The sequence below is a fragment of the Canis lupus genome, chromosome 8 (genome assembly GCF_003254725.2).
Source record: "Canis lupus dingo isolate Sandy chromosome 8, ASM325472v2, whole genome shotgun sequence".
Taxonomy (NCBI): Eukaryota; Metazoa; Chordata; class Mammalia; order Carnivora; family Canidae; genus Canis; species Canis lupus.
The window spans coordinates 2826279-2841854 of NC_064250.1; the positions used below are offsets into that span (position 1 = coordinate 2826279).

A 15576-nucleotide genomic window follows, 5' to 3' on the forward strand; every position below is an offset into this window, starting at 1 on the left:
TGGAGTTTGTTACAGTGTTTGCTAAAGTAGTATAAACACAAGACATTTGTAAGTAGCAAAGCACTTATCCAAATGGTAGTTACCTAGGATTACTATGACCCTTTGAGTAGGCTCCAAGCCTTTTGCATCGATGGCTCTTGCTCTAACCATCATGTTCCTCCACCTCTAACTAAGGCATAGTCTTTTATGACGGACTTGAGCCTTGTAGTTAGGTTTCTGCTAACAATAGCCATTTGTCAATTCTCAGCAAAGCCAAAATGATTCCTTTCTCCCTGTGAAAATGTGATCCTGAAGCAAGATCAGGGGTAAGTGATGGCAGGTTGAGGAAATAATAGCAGAAAACTTGGGGACTTCCCTCAATGCCAACGCTCAAAAGATAACACATATTAAACAAGCTGCCAAAATATAATGCTTAGATCTCAGAAACCATTGAAGAGTTTTACATCTCCAACTATACCTGTTCTGCTCTACCCATCCCCTTCCAAACAGATGGACTACACAGAGGGCAAATAGGTAGCAAGGTTTTTTTGTAATGATGCCTGAGGTGGTGTGATGAAGCACAGCTTGTCTTTGGAAGAGGGACTCGACTCCTCATGGAACCAAGTAGGTTATGCATTTTACTCTAGTGCATTTATTCACTTGGAGTTGTAGCCTGGTCCTGAATGAATGGAGCTTCTTAAGAAGTCAGGAGGTTCCAAACTAGAAATCCATTGTTTTGTTGTTGCAGAGAGTCAAGGTAAAATTTTAGGACAAATTTATCTGAAGAAAAATATTCTTGGAAACTCGGTTCTAAAGATTTACAGCAATAAGCCTTCTACAGTGGCCTGAAGAAAGCCGTTAGTCAGGCTTTTGGTCCTCTTCTTCGTCAGAGATTGCGACCAGGGAAAAAGGCAAGTTCTAGGTGAGGAGATTCTTCCACTATTTATGAGGGAAAAAAGTCATGGCCACAGTGTAAGAAGAAGAACAGACCTTTTAAAGGAAGGAAAATATCATTAAAGACGGAGTTAGATCAAGATAGTCTTCTGTCAAAAACAAACAAACAAAAAAGATAGTCTTCTCTCCCTGAGAAGCCAATCTTGCCCTTGTGTCTTTTGGCTAAGAACTTGCTTTAAGTCAGTGTACCTGGCTCAGACTAACTGACCCCCAAGGTCCCACCCTAGTCCGGGTCGGCCAAGAGCAGTTAATGTGCTCATCTCTTCTGTTAGCCCTGAATCTAAAGACTCTGCGCAGCGTTCAGAAGCCTATATCCACTGTAGAATCACAGCCACCAACTTCAGAACAATAGGGAAGTAATGGTACTCTCCCAGGGATATTGTCCACTGGTGATCTGTTCCAGGGCTTGGAAATCCCAGGGCAATATTCAGGTAGTTTGGATAGCTGCCAACAGACAGTCACTGACACCAGTCCAGAGAACAATAGTCTCTCAGAAGCTTTCCAAAATGCAGGCATTACCCCTTACATGATTAAATTTTATTTCAGAGGAAATAAAGAAGCAGGGAAAAGTATATGAATACGGCAAGGTTGACAGTCCTGAAAGCAGCTGGTCATGTCAACATGGCGTCTGCTTCTCAGAAGGAAAATAAACTTACAGGGGTTCTTGATTGCTTGTTGCTTCCAGGGAAATAGTGAAATTTGGTGAGTTGCCTTTGAGAGGAGAGAGACTAGAAAGAAGGAGGGAAACAACCATGTTGTAGCTGATTGCAGTCTGATCGATGTTGGGCAAATTGCATCTGAGCAAAAAGAATTGTGTTTCATTTTCCCTTTAAATCATTTCCACTTGAAATTCAGAATTATCTGCAGTGTTAGAATCAAATCTCTGAGGCTGTGCCTATGGGAGTCTTAGAGAAGTAGGAAAGAGAAGAAAATGATGCTTAGCCCCTCTGCTGGGACACTGACCTGTGCTCTCCAGTGATACTCCATTTACTTCTTTAGTTTTCTCTTCCTGCTGTGATGGAGTGTAATATGATTATGTGAAGCTCAGGTAGGGAAAGTGAGAATTGCAAGTCAATCCTTAAAGTTTTGACAGCAAATAATGGCCTGATACAACTGTCATTCCCTTTGGCTCTAGAAGTCCTAGACTCTGGATTTCTGGTGATGAGACAAAGTAATCCATATGGTCTTTAAATTCTATTTCACATGATTAGTGATTAGTATATCCTCCTAAAGCTTGTATCTGAGTCTAGACAGGAGAAATTATAAAATGAAAATAAACAGTCCAAAGAAAGCACTGGCTTCTCAGACCTGCATCCATGGTACGTGGCACCACTGGGCTCCCCATCGGCTACCAACTTCTTGTTCAACCCTCAGATCCTTAGAAAGCCTTTTCCTGGGCTTAGGGAATTTGTTTCCAAACAAATATGGAATTTGGAAATTTGGAAACAAATTCCTTATTTTTGTGAGACTCAGTCTGAGTAGGGAAGAAATCAGGTTTCTAGTCAAAAAGCAGAATTTGTGACCCAAGAGAAGAAAGCCAGAATATGAAAACGAGACCTGTGTCTAAACCCTCCTCAGCCTAACACTCATTACAAGAACTGTCACCAGTCAGTGCCCCATCCCTATTCCCAAGCTATTGTGCTCTATTTAGAGAGGCCTCCCAATCAACTGAGAGTTAAATTTTCTGTCTTGAAGGCAGCTATCAATGACCTGTCCCCTTCCTCTCTCCCTCTATGTCAGCTCTGTCCCTCATGTCCTTGTGTTTCCTGGCTGGGATTTCATGCTCACATCCTTATCCAGCAAACTATTATAAGCTTCAAAGGGAACTGAGACTTTGTGCACTCAGCCCCTTCATCTCATCAAGGGCAGCTTTGTAGTTCTCTGAGTTGTGGGGTCTCTAGGCTGGGACCCAGGCTGGGGAGGCAGAGCACAGATGTTCTAACCCAGGCCCCAGGGCCAGCCCCAGGCTGATTACTTGTGAGGCAGTGCTGCAATGTGCTCTTGGGATACTCGACAGATGTTTTTTGGAGCTGGCACCAGACTCTTCGTGGAGCCACGTGAGTTGATTTTTCCCCTATATTTCTAGGGATAAACTGAGTTCTGGCACTGGTGCTGCCACCCGGTTTGCACTACTTGGCAAAGTATAACTAGGAGATGGAGTAGCCTAGACATGGGGGTAGGCCAGAGTAAAGAAACAGGCTGAGTCATTGAAGTAGCTCTGTAACTACTTTTGTTTTTAAAAAGCATATATTAAAACTATAGGCCCAGGCTGCTGGGTGGCTCAGTTGGTCAAGCATTCGACTCAGTCTCAGCTCAGGTCTTGATATCAGAGTCATGAGTTCAAACCCTGTGTTAGATTCCATGCTGGGTGTAGAGTCCATTAAAAATAATAATAATAAAAATTTAAAAAACCTATAGCCCCCACTCATTTCTGGAATTCTTCAAAGCAGCTAAGAAAACTAGAAAAAATATAGTAATTGTTGGAACATATAAGCGGGGGGGGGGGGGGGGGGAGGGGCAGGATATGCAGGGATGCTTTGGCCCAAAATCTCCAGAAGGTTGTTTTGTTTTTATCCATGTCTTTGGCTAAGCTGACTAGTGTACATGCCTCATTGCAATCTGCAAACAAATGTCCTGTAGCTTAGAAGATTCAGGAGGGAGACAGTTAACCAGATCAGAGTAATCAGGTAGAGCAAACTTGTATTTCAGTGTTCAAGTTAAATCTCCTATTGTCAGAGAACCTTGAAATTGTGAGTGACATTTGTTACAGATGGTACAATTCCTAGGGAACCAGTAGGATTCCTATGCAAATCTAGATGATTTCTACTTCTATAAGTCAAGAAAGACTGTTCAGGAAAGGTACATACTTCTTCTGGTATTGTTGACCAGAACATAACCTTAGCATTGGATCAGTACTCATAAAAAGAGAAAGTCTGAAATAAAACAATTATTCAAACAAATAGGGCCCTGGAACCCAAGCTGAAATGTAATTATATTTGTGGGCCAAGAAAAAAGACTGGAAATTCTCAATAAATAAACAATTACATCTTTAAATTTTGGACTACAATAGTGCAAATTTTATCCCACTTCAGATTTTGGGTTAAGTTAAATATAAGACCGACTAGGTTACATACGTCAATGATAGAAAATGCAGGTTCAATTCTGTCAGATAACCATTTTTTGATTTTTTTAAAGGTTCAATTCTGTCAGATAACCTTTTTTTTTTATTACTGTGATATCAAAGAATGGATTAGATAAAGCACTTTACTTTCAAACAATTGTTTTCAACAGATAGGTATTCAATGAGAAAGAGAGTCTGAGAAAAATGTTTTACCAAACCAATGCATTATGAGTTATCTGAAAAGCTAACAGATTAAGAGCTCAATATCAAAAAGTGTATGACCTTCTTCAGACATTTGTCTTGTCAGCTGTATTACATTGTTCAAATTATTCAAACCAGGTCTCTCTAGCTGAGTAATCATTGACAACTGCCTTTGAATTTAGATTTTAAAATCTCAAGCAAGCCTCAATTATCCAAGTAAATCAGGCTAGGATTGGGTCATATTCTTAAGTAACCAAAGAGATAGGATTATTTTGTTTTGTTTATTTTTTAATGCACTAGTCTCCTTTCTCTGTATATCTGTTGATTCCTTGAAAATCAACCAGAATACATGTCACCAGGGTCAGTATATTGAGCAAGAAATGTCACATTTCTGAATGCAGGTGAACGAGCAGAACATGTGGTTTTTCAAGCAGTTACTGTGAGAGTTATCAGTGTCTGTTATCAGTGACTTCGACTATGCTGGAAAGCAAAACAATGAAGCTTTTCTCACATAGGTTGAAATTTGGTTCCGGAAGAGCCCCTTGAAAAAAAATCCCCAGTCCGCCTCTTGTGTAGAGCTAAAGCTAAAGTACAAGGAACCAGATTCTTAAGAATGAGTTTCCTGCCCTGAGTGCCTAAAACAGAATCTAGTCTTTCAGCTGAGCTTCCTGGCAAAGAATGTATTGGAGAATGTTGATGCTAGTCATGAGGGGGCTTCTCTGAACAGCTGATTCCCTAGGAAAGCCCTGATTAGCCATAATCCGTTCACAAAATGGCAATCAGCAGGAACTTCTGACTAGCAAACACTCCATCTCAGCCAGATATAAACCAACTAATTTGGTTATAGCTTTACTACCGTGAGCTTCACAGCTGATGCCCAGATTCAAATTCAGGACAGAACATTAGAAAAATCATTGCATTTACTCACTCATTACCAAGACTTTTCATTTAGCATTACCTTGTGTCTTGACTATAGATCATAGTAAATAAAAGTACACTGGAATTCAGCATTTTTAATTTGATATCACAAGTTTTAAAACTCACCTAAATTTTATTTATTTTATTTTTTGAGAAAGAGTGTAAGCAGTGTGGGGCATGGGGGTGGGTGCAAGAGGGAGAGGGAAAGAATTTTAAGCAGATTCTGTGCTGAATGAGGAGCTGGAGTCAGGGCTCCATCTCATGACCATGAGACCATGGCCTGAGCCAAAATCAAGAATCAGAATCTTGACTGACTGAGCCACCCAGGTGCCCCCAAACACACCTAAGTTTTAAATATAAGAGCTATATTCACATAAGCAATTAATATTGAAAATTAACAGGTAAGTTTGTGAATGGAAATATATCCAGATCACCATTCACAGATTGGTTGTCTCTCCTGATTGCATGCATTTTCAGGTGCCAACCCCCCCCCCCCCGCGCGCACACACACACACACACACACACACACACACACCACCTTTTTTAACAGTTATTTGAAGATAGTTAAGAAGCCAAGTCACCATGGCCAAAATTTATCATAATTTGGAAACTTCAGTAGGTCACAATGGGAAAGAATCATTTCTGCCTCCTTCAAAGCTTTAAAACTTTCAGTTTCAAGGAAAGAAAAAGATGCAGATACAGAATGACAGGTAGATGGTAGATCAAGATGAGGCATGAATACAGAGGAAGCCAGGAAGAGAGCCAATTATTGGGACCAACACTGCATAGCTTCACTTAGGAAAAAAACAAGAACTGGGTTTAAACTAGTTTTATCTCTATAAGGACTTCCTGGGAATGATAGCTGTTATTTCTGACTCAAAAGAAACTGCAGGAGTGTCCCTTACAAAAGAAGTATTTACCTAAAGGCAGAGAGATTTACCCCTTGACTTCAGTGGTTATCTTTTCTAGCCCATAAAATGGGGATGACAAACTGAATAACTGCAACACTACCATCCTCAGAGTATTTCAACTAGTCATGTAGTCCCTCTCAGACCCTGATTCTTTGACACAATGCAAAGAAGGAGCACCTGCCCTGCTCTCACTCCAAGGACTGATGCATTTAAAATAAACCAACTGATGCAGACAGCTACTCAGCCTGACTGCAATTGTCCAGAGAATTGATTAATAAAATATAAACAATTGAAACTCAGACAACATAGAAACCTCTTTGTTGTTGTTCTTTTCCATCTCTGCTTCCAGCCATATCACTTAGCAGCTCCTAAATAGAAGTCAAACAGACTGCCTTTCATTTCTGCTTCTCTTGGCCATCCTTTCACGGGTGTGCTAAGAAGCCCAGGTCACTAACAGGATGTAGGAAAGTCTGGGTTATAACGTTTGGCCCCAGTAGAATTGAGGTAAATACCACTGTTTAGTTCCCATACTTGTGGATAATCATCTTTCAAAATAAATTGCTTACATTTGTAGGAAGCCAGCTTCCTGCCAAACCATCCGTTTTCACCATGAGAAATGGGACAGCTGTTGCTTGCCTGGTGAAGGATTTCTACCCTAAGGCTATAAACATAAGACTTGAATCATCCAAAAAACTAGAAGAGTATGACACTGCAATTGCCATCTCTCCCAGTGGGAAGTACAGTGCTGTCAAGCTTGGTCGGTATGCAGATCCAAATTCAGTGACCTGTTCAGTTGAACACAACAATGAAATTGTGCACTCCACTGACTTTGAGCCAAAGAAAAAACCTTCAGGTAGGTCATATCTAGCTTCAAGAGCCTGGAATTGTAGGGAAGAAAAGTAGAGGGAAAAGGAGGTTAGAGATACAAACTCTTGACAGAGAACTCTCAATATGGCATCATGCTGGAAACAAGACTGAGGACCAGCTATGACCCATCATTGACTTGGAATTGAATTCTGCATCCCTGGCCTGAATCTGATATAAAGGCCATCTTATTTCATCCCCCATCTCTTCTTCACCAATCCCTGCCTCCTTCATACTAATGACTGTCCTACTACTGGACTCTGGCTTAAAAATTGATGTACAACCTAATGCGGTGTGAATGCCAAAACAAAGGGCAGCCCAGCCTATCATGAGATTGAGAATCCTAGTTCTTCTTATGAATTAGAGGCATAGCTGAATGCAGGCCTCATAGTATAACAAAAAAATCCCAGAATGGGAAGAATGTTGGCTATGTGAATAACTGCCTGACCTTAACCAAGTCATAACACCTGGTCCTCAGTTTTCTTACTCAAAGTCTCCTTCACTTTTAATACTTGAAATCCTTTGAGCCTCTTGGTTGCCAGTGAATCCCTGACCACTGCTGTTTGTTCCAGGTAATACAAAACCAACAGAACCTGCAAACGTGGAGCAAACGTCAGAGAGCTTCTATGCGCCCAAAGGTTAGTTGAAATCAAGGGTCAACTTCGAAACTGAAGGTTAAAGCAAACTCTGTCATTGTCACATGAGGCCAAAAGTCACCGGCTTTCAAAAGAAAACCAAAACCAGACCTGAGCCCAGTCGATTCCCTGAGTCTCTCAACAGCTTGCGCGACTGCAAGTGAACAGTAGCCTGGGGTCCCAGAGGGCTGTCAGGCATCAAGCCGGGCTTGCAGACCAGGCAGATTTCTGGTGCTTCAGGGCAGGCTGGTTGTCAGTGTTCCAATAAGTTCTGGAAAGGAACTTAGTCTCTTGCTAAATCCAACATCTTTACTCTTGTTCATCCACAGTTCATCACAGTTCCGAGTTCACAACTGGAACAGTGAACATGCTGTCCCTCACAGTGTTGGGGCTCCGGATGGTGTTTGCCAAGAGTCTTGCCATCAATTTTGTCTTGACTGCCAAGTTATTTTTCTTTTAAGGTAAGAATTATCTGCTTTTTATTCCTACCTCCACTCAAACTATGCTACACTGGGAGAAAAGGAATTTAGGAATGTACAAAGCCAAGAAGCCTTGAGAAGGGAAAACACATAGAGACATATGATTTAATAAGGTGGGCCACCTCAGATGTTCAGCATAATGCCCCATCTCTTATTATCCTCTTATTTCATCAAAATGTATTGTGTAGTATAATGTAATACCAGCCAATAATCCCCACCTCTTACCCAGGAGCTAAAAAATAAGGAAGCTAAGTAAGGAGAAATAGTTTTCTTTATTTACTATTTTGTTTATCTGGCCACGGGGCCATGGGCTATTTGCAAGGCCATCAGTAAAGCTTCATTCAAAGAATTTCAGAATATGCCTTTGCCTGCACAAAGGGGACACCAGCTCCCATTCCTTTGGCACTCCAATGTGTAGACCATCCCATCTTTGGGATGAACCTCTACCTCCATTAGTAGTGACCAACCCACTCACTGCTAGCTATTCAAGATGCATACAGAATCACAGCTGAGACATTATTTGCCTGCTACCTGCATTCCTTCTTCAGGTAATCTCAGATGCAAAGTTCAGACTAGGGAGCAGGTTTGCCTACAAAGCCCCTTCTCCTATATCCTCAAACACTCCTCAGTCCCAACTCTTGATCTAGTGACAACTCTGGATTTCGAGTGCAAGCCTGATCCATTCCATCCTGAAAACATGTCCAGTCATTTCTAAATGGGTGACTGGTTTCCAGTAGCCCCAAGGACACAGGCACTGTGGCTCTATACAAAGAGCACTACACTAGGAGTCAGAAGATGTGGGTTTTCAGCCTGACCTTGTCACTAACACTATGCTACTCTAGCCTGGTTGCTCCACCTCTTCAGGCCTGAGTTTTTGCACCCACAAAACAAAGGAGTTATGACTGAGGAGAGCAAATAGGTTGGCTGGCTTATGCCAACACTCATAAGCTAGTACTGACCAGCTGAATTATGGCCATGTGTAGAAGGGAACCATGCCACCATAGACTAGTGATGTCTGCAATGATACAGGCATGGCAAGTATTGGCCAGCCCCAGATGACATGAGTATTACTATTCCTTCTGGCAGTGATGGTCTGTGATCTATGTCACTCTGACAATTGTCCTTCACTTGCAGGCTGACTGGTATGCGAAGGCTTGATTATGAGACTCTTGCGTTATGTCTTCACAAAAGCCTACAGAGGACTTGGCTCCTAGGCTTCTGACTTCTTGGTGATTCAAGTTGACCTGTCCCAGCCTTGCTTGAATGGCTGCTACCCAAACCAGTTTTCCTTCGAAGACAATAAATCCAGCTCATTTTCCAGCCTGGTGGAAAGACAAAAGTCCTAGGGAGTACGGGGGTTATGGTCCTAACTGCTTTATATGCTGCTTTATAAAGAGATACAGGACTCATTCTCTTTTTATTTCTACAACTGATATACTTTGAAAAAGGTGGTTTGTTTCTTTGACTTTCTTCAGAAGTAGAAAGTGAAAGTGGGATCCAACAGATTCCCAGCTCCATGCTCCCCGAAGAAAATAAATCCTGGGGGATAGAGAGCAGATGCCCTTTACCTAACATGAATGGCTCTGCTCAGCCCAGCACTAGGTTTGCCCCTAGCTGGCCACAAAAGCATTTTCTGCTTTTCCTAGTACTTTACAAACAAAATTATATTTGACTTCTCATGCAGCCAATGGGGTTTCTAAAACCTCATTTAAATACTCTCCAAGCTATTAGCAAAGATCAGAGTAAAATACAGAGAAAATGTACTTCGTTCTATTAAATGATTTCACAAACATGAATGGAGTCCCTCTAAGTTCTAGGCAATGTGCCAAGGGTGCAAAGGGAGTTAAGGCATGAGCCTATTTTCAAGCAACTAACTGTGCAAGTGTTTCTTGAGGGAGGGAATAGGAATGAGACCCCTCAATTTTGGCTGTAAAAACATTATCTTTACCAGGTTTTGCCTGCCTATCTGTGCACGGGGCATTTGAGTTCAGGCGACGCTGATTCTGGCCTGCCCGATGCTGTCGATGGTTCTCTGCCCTTCCCAGTGCTGTTCTCTGTTGCATTTATTAAAGTACACTGAGTGTGCCTTGCGTCTAGTTTTACTCATAACACACCACCGCAGGGGAAAGTGGGTGCTGTGAACTCACTATTAGGCAGACAAAAGCCAAACTGAGCTTATAGGTCACACCGCAGCTTCCTGGGTCCCAGGCCTGCAGGCTCCCGCCCAGGGACCCTGCCTCGGGGACCCTGGGTGTCCTGCTGTTGCTGCTAACCCCTCTGTGGCTTCTGTTACTCCCACCTCAGCAAGACCGCAGCTTTTCCCAGGTGCACCCACTCAGATAGCAGAGTCCTTGCAACTTAGCAGTGTGTTTTCCTCAGCACCCAGGGTGCTAACTAGGGTATCAAGAGGGGGCTTATGAGGTCACAAGTGAAAGGGCAAATGCTCACCAACTCCCCTGCCATCGCCATCTGCGCTCCCATGTTATGTCTTCATAGCCCAAAGCAAAGAAAGGGACGGTAGCTCTCTGAGTCATGGGGTTTAGGACCATCTAGGTGGCTAAGCAAGTCCATCCAGGAAAAAAAAAAATCATTAAGAGTCCCTACAACTACGTCTTGTATATGGAAAGAAAACTGCTTTCCAAACCATTCCCATTTGTTACCTTGGGTAACATTAGCATGTTTCTCTAAGTGGCTAAGAAAAAAAAGTCACATCCTCATTTTTCAGATGGATAAAATATCCCCCCCCCAAAAAAAGGTAATGTACCTGGACCAAAGTCCTTTGGTGAGACAAGGACATGTCTATGAGCAGCACCACATTATCAAGAGTGCCAGCCCAAGTTTTCTTCTGCAAGAGCACACTGCATCCCTAAGACAAGGGCAAGGTGTCGATTTGATTTCAGCTAGACTGGACTTCAGGATTATCCTATATTTAGCATATAAATGAGCCACCCTCTGGTCCACTTTGGTGGTTTAAAAAAACAAAAAAAAAAATCATAGCTTATCACAGGATCTCAAATTTCCTCCACCTAAAGGAGCCTTCAGAAAAGATTAATGCCAGGAGCTGGGGGAGAGGAGTGTGCTGACTGTGGCTGTCTTCAGGTCTGGGGGGGGCATCATACTGTGGATTCTAGTTTTCCAGAGCTTTCACATACAGCACCTCGTTTAAGTCCACAACAACCCTGAGGGAGTCCTCCAGAAGGCTGCTACACACACTCAGTCACAGGCAGAACAGAGACTCCGAAGGCTGAGTCAGGTGCACACACCCTTTTGCTCCCTCACTCTTGTTTTCTACGTTCCTCTCTATACAGTGACTGCTCTTCACTCACCTGTCTTGAAGCCCAGATAAACTGCTGCCAGAGCACCTACTGATAAAGCCTGCTAGGGTGCAGCTACCAGGGAGAGCCCTAAAAGTGCAGTATCCCACCTTGGCTCTGTCATTAACCAGGTCTCTGACCTTGGGAATGAATGTCCCTCAGTTCTCTGGGCTCCAATGCTTTTCCTATAAAATCATAGCTAAGACTTCTACTCTCTCCAAGGTTGTATCTCATAATTGTACTCATTGTTTGAAGGCAGAGAGTTCAACAAAAATAAAGAAAAGAGGGACCCATGCCCAGAGCCTAGAGTGTATCTTTTTTGACCCTACTTGGCCTATAGTTGACCATAGTTGGTTTCCTCTGGAGATGATTATCTTCCTTGGAGACACCATAGAGCTCCAAATTCAGGGACTTTGAAGCTGGGGTTCTGGGAATCACAGACAACTTTCTGGCAGGAGCTCCATGCTCTTCAGTGAAAGAAAAATATTCTCCAAATAATGTAAGTAAAATGGCAGTGTCAAACAGCATTAGGAAAAATAAGGTGGCTGTACAAGAAGAAAAAAAAAGGTGAATTGGGGAAAATTTTTTGAAGTAAATAACTTTGTGTCTAATTTTGAGCCTTAGAAAACAGACCAATTCACAATGATGGATAAATGGTGGAGACTAAAATAAAGACCCTCCTGATGAACTCTCCTTAGCCTGGCCCTTCACCTGCCCCACCATCCTGATATCTTCATAGGACTCAGCACATACTTGTCAGGCCCTGCTCTCTCAGGCATGAGTGGCCTGAGCACCTGGGGATACAAAGATGAGACTTCTTCAGACATACCGCTCCCCCTCTACCACCACCAGGGCCCATTGAGTCAGAAGGTGGGAGGTGCTCTGCTTCATCGGAAACCAGAGCTGGCTTTTTATTATTCAGCAGATACATTAGGGCACCTCTAAAGGCCAGGCTGGAACACAAAATAATTAGGAAGAAGGATCCCATGTCTGATGAAGTGACCTGCCGTGGTTGCTATATGAAGTTGTGCTAGGGGTTTCAGTTCAGACGTCCTGGACAACTGTGTCACTGTGGGTATCTATGGCACAGTAGTAAGTGGCACTGTCTTCAGGCTCCACCTGGGAGATCACCAAGTGGAAGGTTTTCTGGGACGGATTATGTAGTACAGAAAATCGACCCTGAGTAAAATCTGCATTTCTGGATTGAGTGTTATCCCTGTAAAGGATAAACTGAAAGGAATGATCTGACCTTATTCGGTACCAGTACAAATCTGGGTTTGAATATGAAGTGTCGTAAGTGCAGAGCAGTGTCACCTTACTGCCACTTGCCACCATCTGTTCCAGGGAGCTCTGGATCACTTGCTCACACAGCACACCCTTGTCTGGGAAGAGAAGAAACAGAATATAGTGAAGTCCTGCGCTCCATGGGCACTGGGTCCCCTGCGGGCCCACCCAGAGGGAACTCAGTGGGCAAAGGCAGGAGGAAGACACAGAGATGAAAGTCAAAGGCAGAGATATAACTGGAAAACCAAGTGTAGAGAGAAACAGGCCAAGTGTTTCAAGTCAAGAGAAAGGGAAACAGGGTTGTAGGACAAGAGGAATGTACACAAATGAGTATACTCACAAAAAAGCAAAAGGCTAAAGCCCACAAGAAAAATCATCTTCTCTTCCTAGCGGGGCAGAGGCTGAAGAATAAAGTGGGGTCCCTGAGTCTCTGAAACCATCCCACGGCTTCTGGTGGGAGGAGGTGGGAGGGAATAGGAGCAGGCAGGCAGCCCTGACAGTCACATGACTGGATGAGCTGTAACTCTCTGAGGCAAATGCTTCCTGCCAAGAAACTGTTGTTGTTATTGTGATTTTGGTTCTCAATCCATCTTGAACTAATCCTTTTATGAAACACAAAGAAAATAAAAATTACTTAAACACACACACGCACACACACAGAAATAGACCTGCAAGCCCAATGATCACGTGCTTAGACATCCAGTTGCTATACAAGAGGCTTACCCTCCATTCCTGTATCCTCGGGCCACAGACTAGGTACCAGTCCAGGATCACACAGCACCCAGCACAGCTGCACTGGTACTCAATAAATGGCATTTGGGGGGCACCTGGGTGGCTCAGTGGTTGAGCATCTGCCTTCGGCCCAGGTCGTGACCCCGGGGTCCCGGGATCAAGTCCCGCATCAGGCTCCCTGTGTGGAGCCTGCTTCTCCCTCCCTGTGTCTCTGCCTCTCTCTGTGTCTCTCATGAGTAAATAAATAAAATCTTTTTTAAAAAATTGATTCTGAAATCTCTCCTAGCCCTAAATTCTAGAAATCTTCTATTTCTAATGCCTGGGGGCATACCCTGCCCCCAAGAGTGCTTACTGCACGTCACACAGTGTGACTTCCGATCTCTCAGTAGGCCCTTTGCAGCACATGCTTAGCTCCAGCTGGCAAATTCTCCCCCGAAGCAGAGCTGCCCACGGTGGGCCTGGGGTGGGGGTGGGAGTGCTGTGAGTGGTTTACAAGCTCACTGGGCTAGTGCTCAGTGTGGCCACCGGAGCCACGGTGGCTGGCGTGCCTGAAAGCAGCCCTTCCAGCCACCTGCCAGGCAAATATCGTTTTCTGTGTAAGACAGGACATGACAACAATGGGAAGGCGCTGCCCCGAGAAAGAGAGGACCGACTACTTCACCCCTCCACATCCAGCAGCATTTGGAGGAATGTTTATAGGAGTCTCTTTTTCCCTTTCCCTGTGTCTGACTCATCAGTGAGTCCTGTTGGTTCTGCCATGAAATATTTGTCCAGGTTCTCAATCTCCACTGCCGCCACCTCCCACAAACACCACCGTCTCTTGTCAGGACCACTGCAGTCACCCCCTAACTGGTCCTCTTGCTTCCGCTCTTCTCCCTGGACAATCTATTCTCCAGGTTATGGAATGTAAATTAGATGATAGCAGCTGGATCTCCTTTCCTACAAATGGTCCATCCACTGCCTCCTGTCCAACCTCACACACACACACACACACACACACACACACACACACACGTGCTCCATAATGTCAGTTCCATGAGGGCAAAGGCCTTGCTCATCTCTTCCCTGATATACCCCCCAGCGCCTAGGATTGTGTCTGATACAGAATCGACAATCAGTAAGTATTTGTAGAATAAAGGAATGCGACTTTCTTCATTTAAAAACACTTTAAAAATCCACTGATGTGGAGCAGTTCTCTGGATTTAACAAATAAAAATACAGGACACCCAGTCGAGTTCACATTTCAAAAGAACAATAAAACACTTTTAGTGACATTTGGGATGCATTTATACTAAAAAGGTATTCATTGTTTATCTGCAATCCAAATTCTGCTGGACACCCTGTATTCCATCTGACAGCCCCAGGCCTGGAGAATAAGGAAAGTGAACACAGGGCAGCCAGAATAAGTCCCCCCATGTGTAGCCCCAGATCCCAGGAGCAAGAAGAGGATAGTTCAGTGACCTGGCTGCCAGGGCCTGCACTGCCACCTGCTGGCTGGGGTCCCTTCCACAGGAACCCAGCCCCCTGCTAGCACGAAGACCAGCTCAGGGCCACCCGTCTCCAACATCCATCAGTCTGCCAGTCCCCACCCAGCATCCAGCGTCTGTCCCTCCCCAAAAGGTATCAGCAGCCTTGATATTTATAAGAGAACCAAGTGTTCCCTTCCCGATGTAGACAGTAACGATTTTCCAATGAAGCTGCAACACTCTTCTGACTGCCCAAAGTCAGTTCCAACCTGACCACACCCAAGAACAGAGAAGAGGGCTTCAGATACCCTAGCACAGAGGGATGTCCCTCGCTGGAATGCTTCACCCGGACCTGAGACTTTCGGGATGATCATAGTCATAGTCATGACCCTCCCCACCAGCGGGGTCCTTCCAACAGTCCATGAAAAGCATCCCTTCCGGAAGAGCCCTTCTCAGAACAGCAGTGCAGTATCACAATGAAGAATGAAATTCTGTCACAGAAACAGAGGAGAGCAGTGGTCACCAGGGAGCTGGGGCAGGAGGCACAGCAAGACGTCGGCCCAAGGGTACAAACCACCAGTCAGAAGATGAATGAGTTCTGGGAATCTAATGTACAGCCTGGTGATTATAGTTTGTAATACTGTATTACATACTTGAAGGTTGCTAAGGAAGTAGATCTTCAATGTCTCTTGGGGGACCAGGGAGGCGCAGTCGGTTA

General features: G+C 44.0%; 1 long non-coding RNA gene and 1 gene segment (V, D, J or C); one reads left to right on the forward strand and one right to left on the reverse strand.

The window, feature by feature from the left end:
• Positions 1-2717: 2717 nt before the first annotated feature.
• On the forward strand, positions 2718-10147 carry LOC112657843 (T cell receptor delta constant-like). The segment is given in 5 exon segments: positions 2718-2990; positions 6659-6937; positions 7521-7586; positions 7913-8044; positions 9197-10147. Coding segments are annotated over 4 exon segments (540 nt in total).
• On the reverse strand, positions 9195-15324 carry LOC112657853 (uncharacterized). Its single transcript, XR_003135350.3, has 3 exons — positions 15167-15324; positions 13001-13262; positions 9195-12758 (listed from the first exon to the last, which is right to left on the reverse strand). It is a non-coding gene; the product is annotated as an uncharacterized LOC112657853 (long non-coding RNA).
• Between the last annotated feature and the right edge of the window lie 252 nt (positions 15325-15576).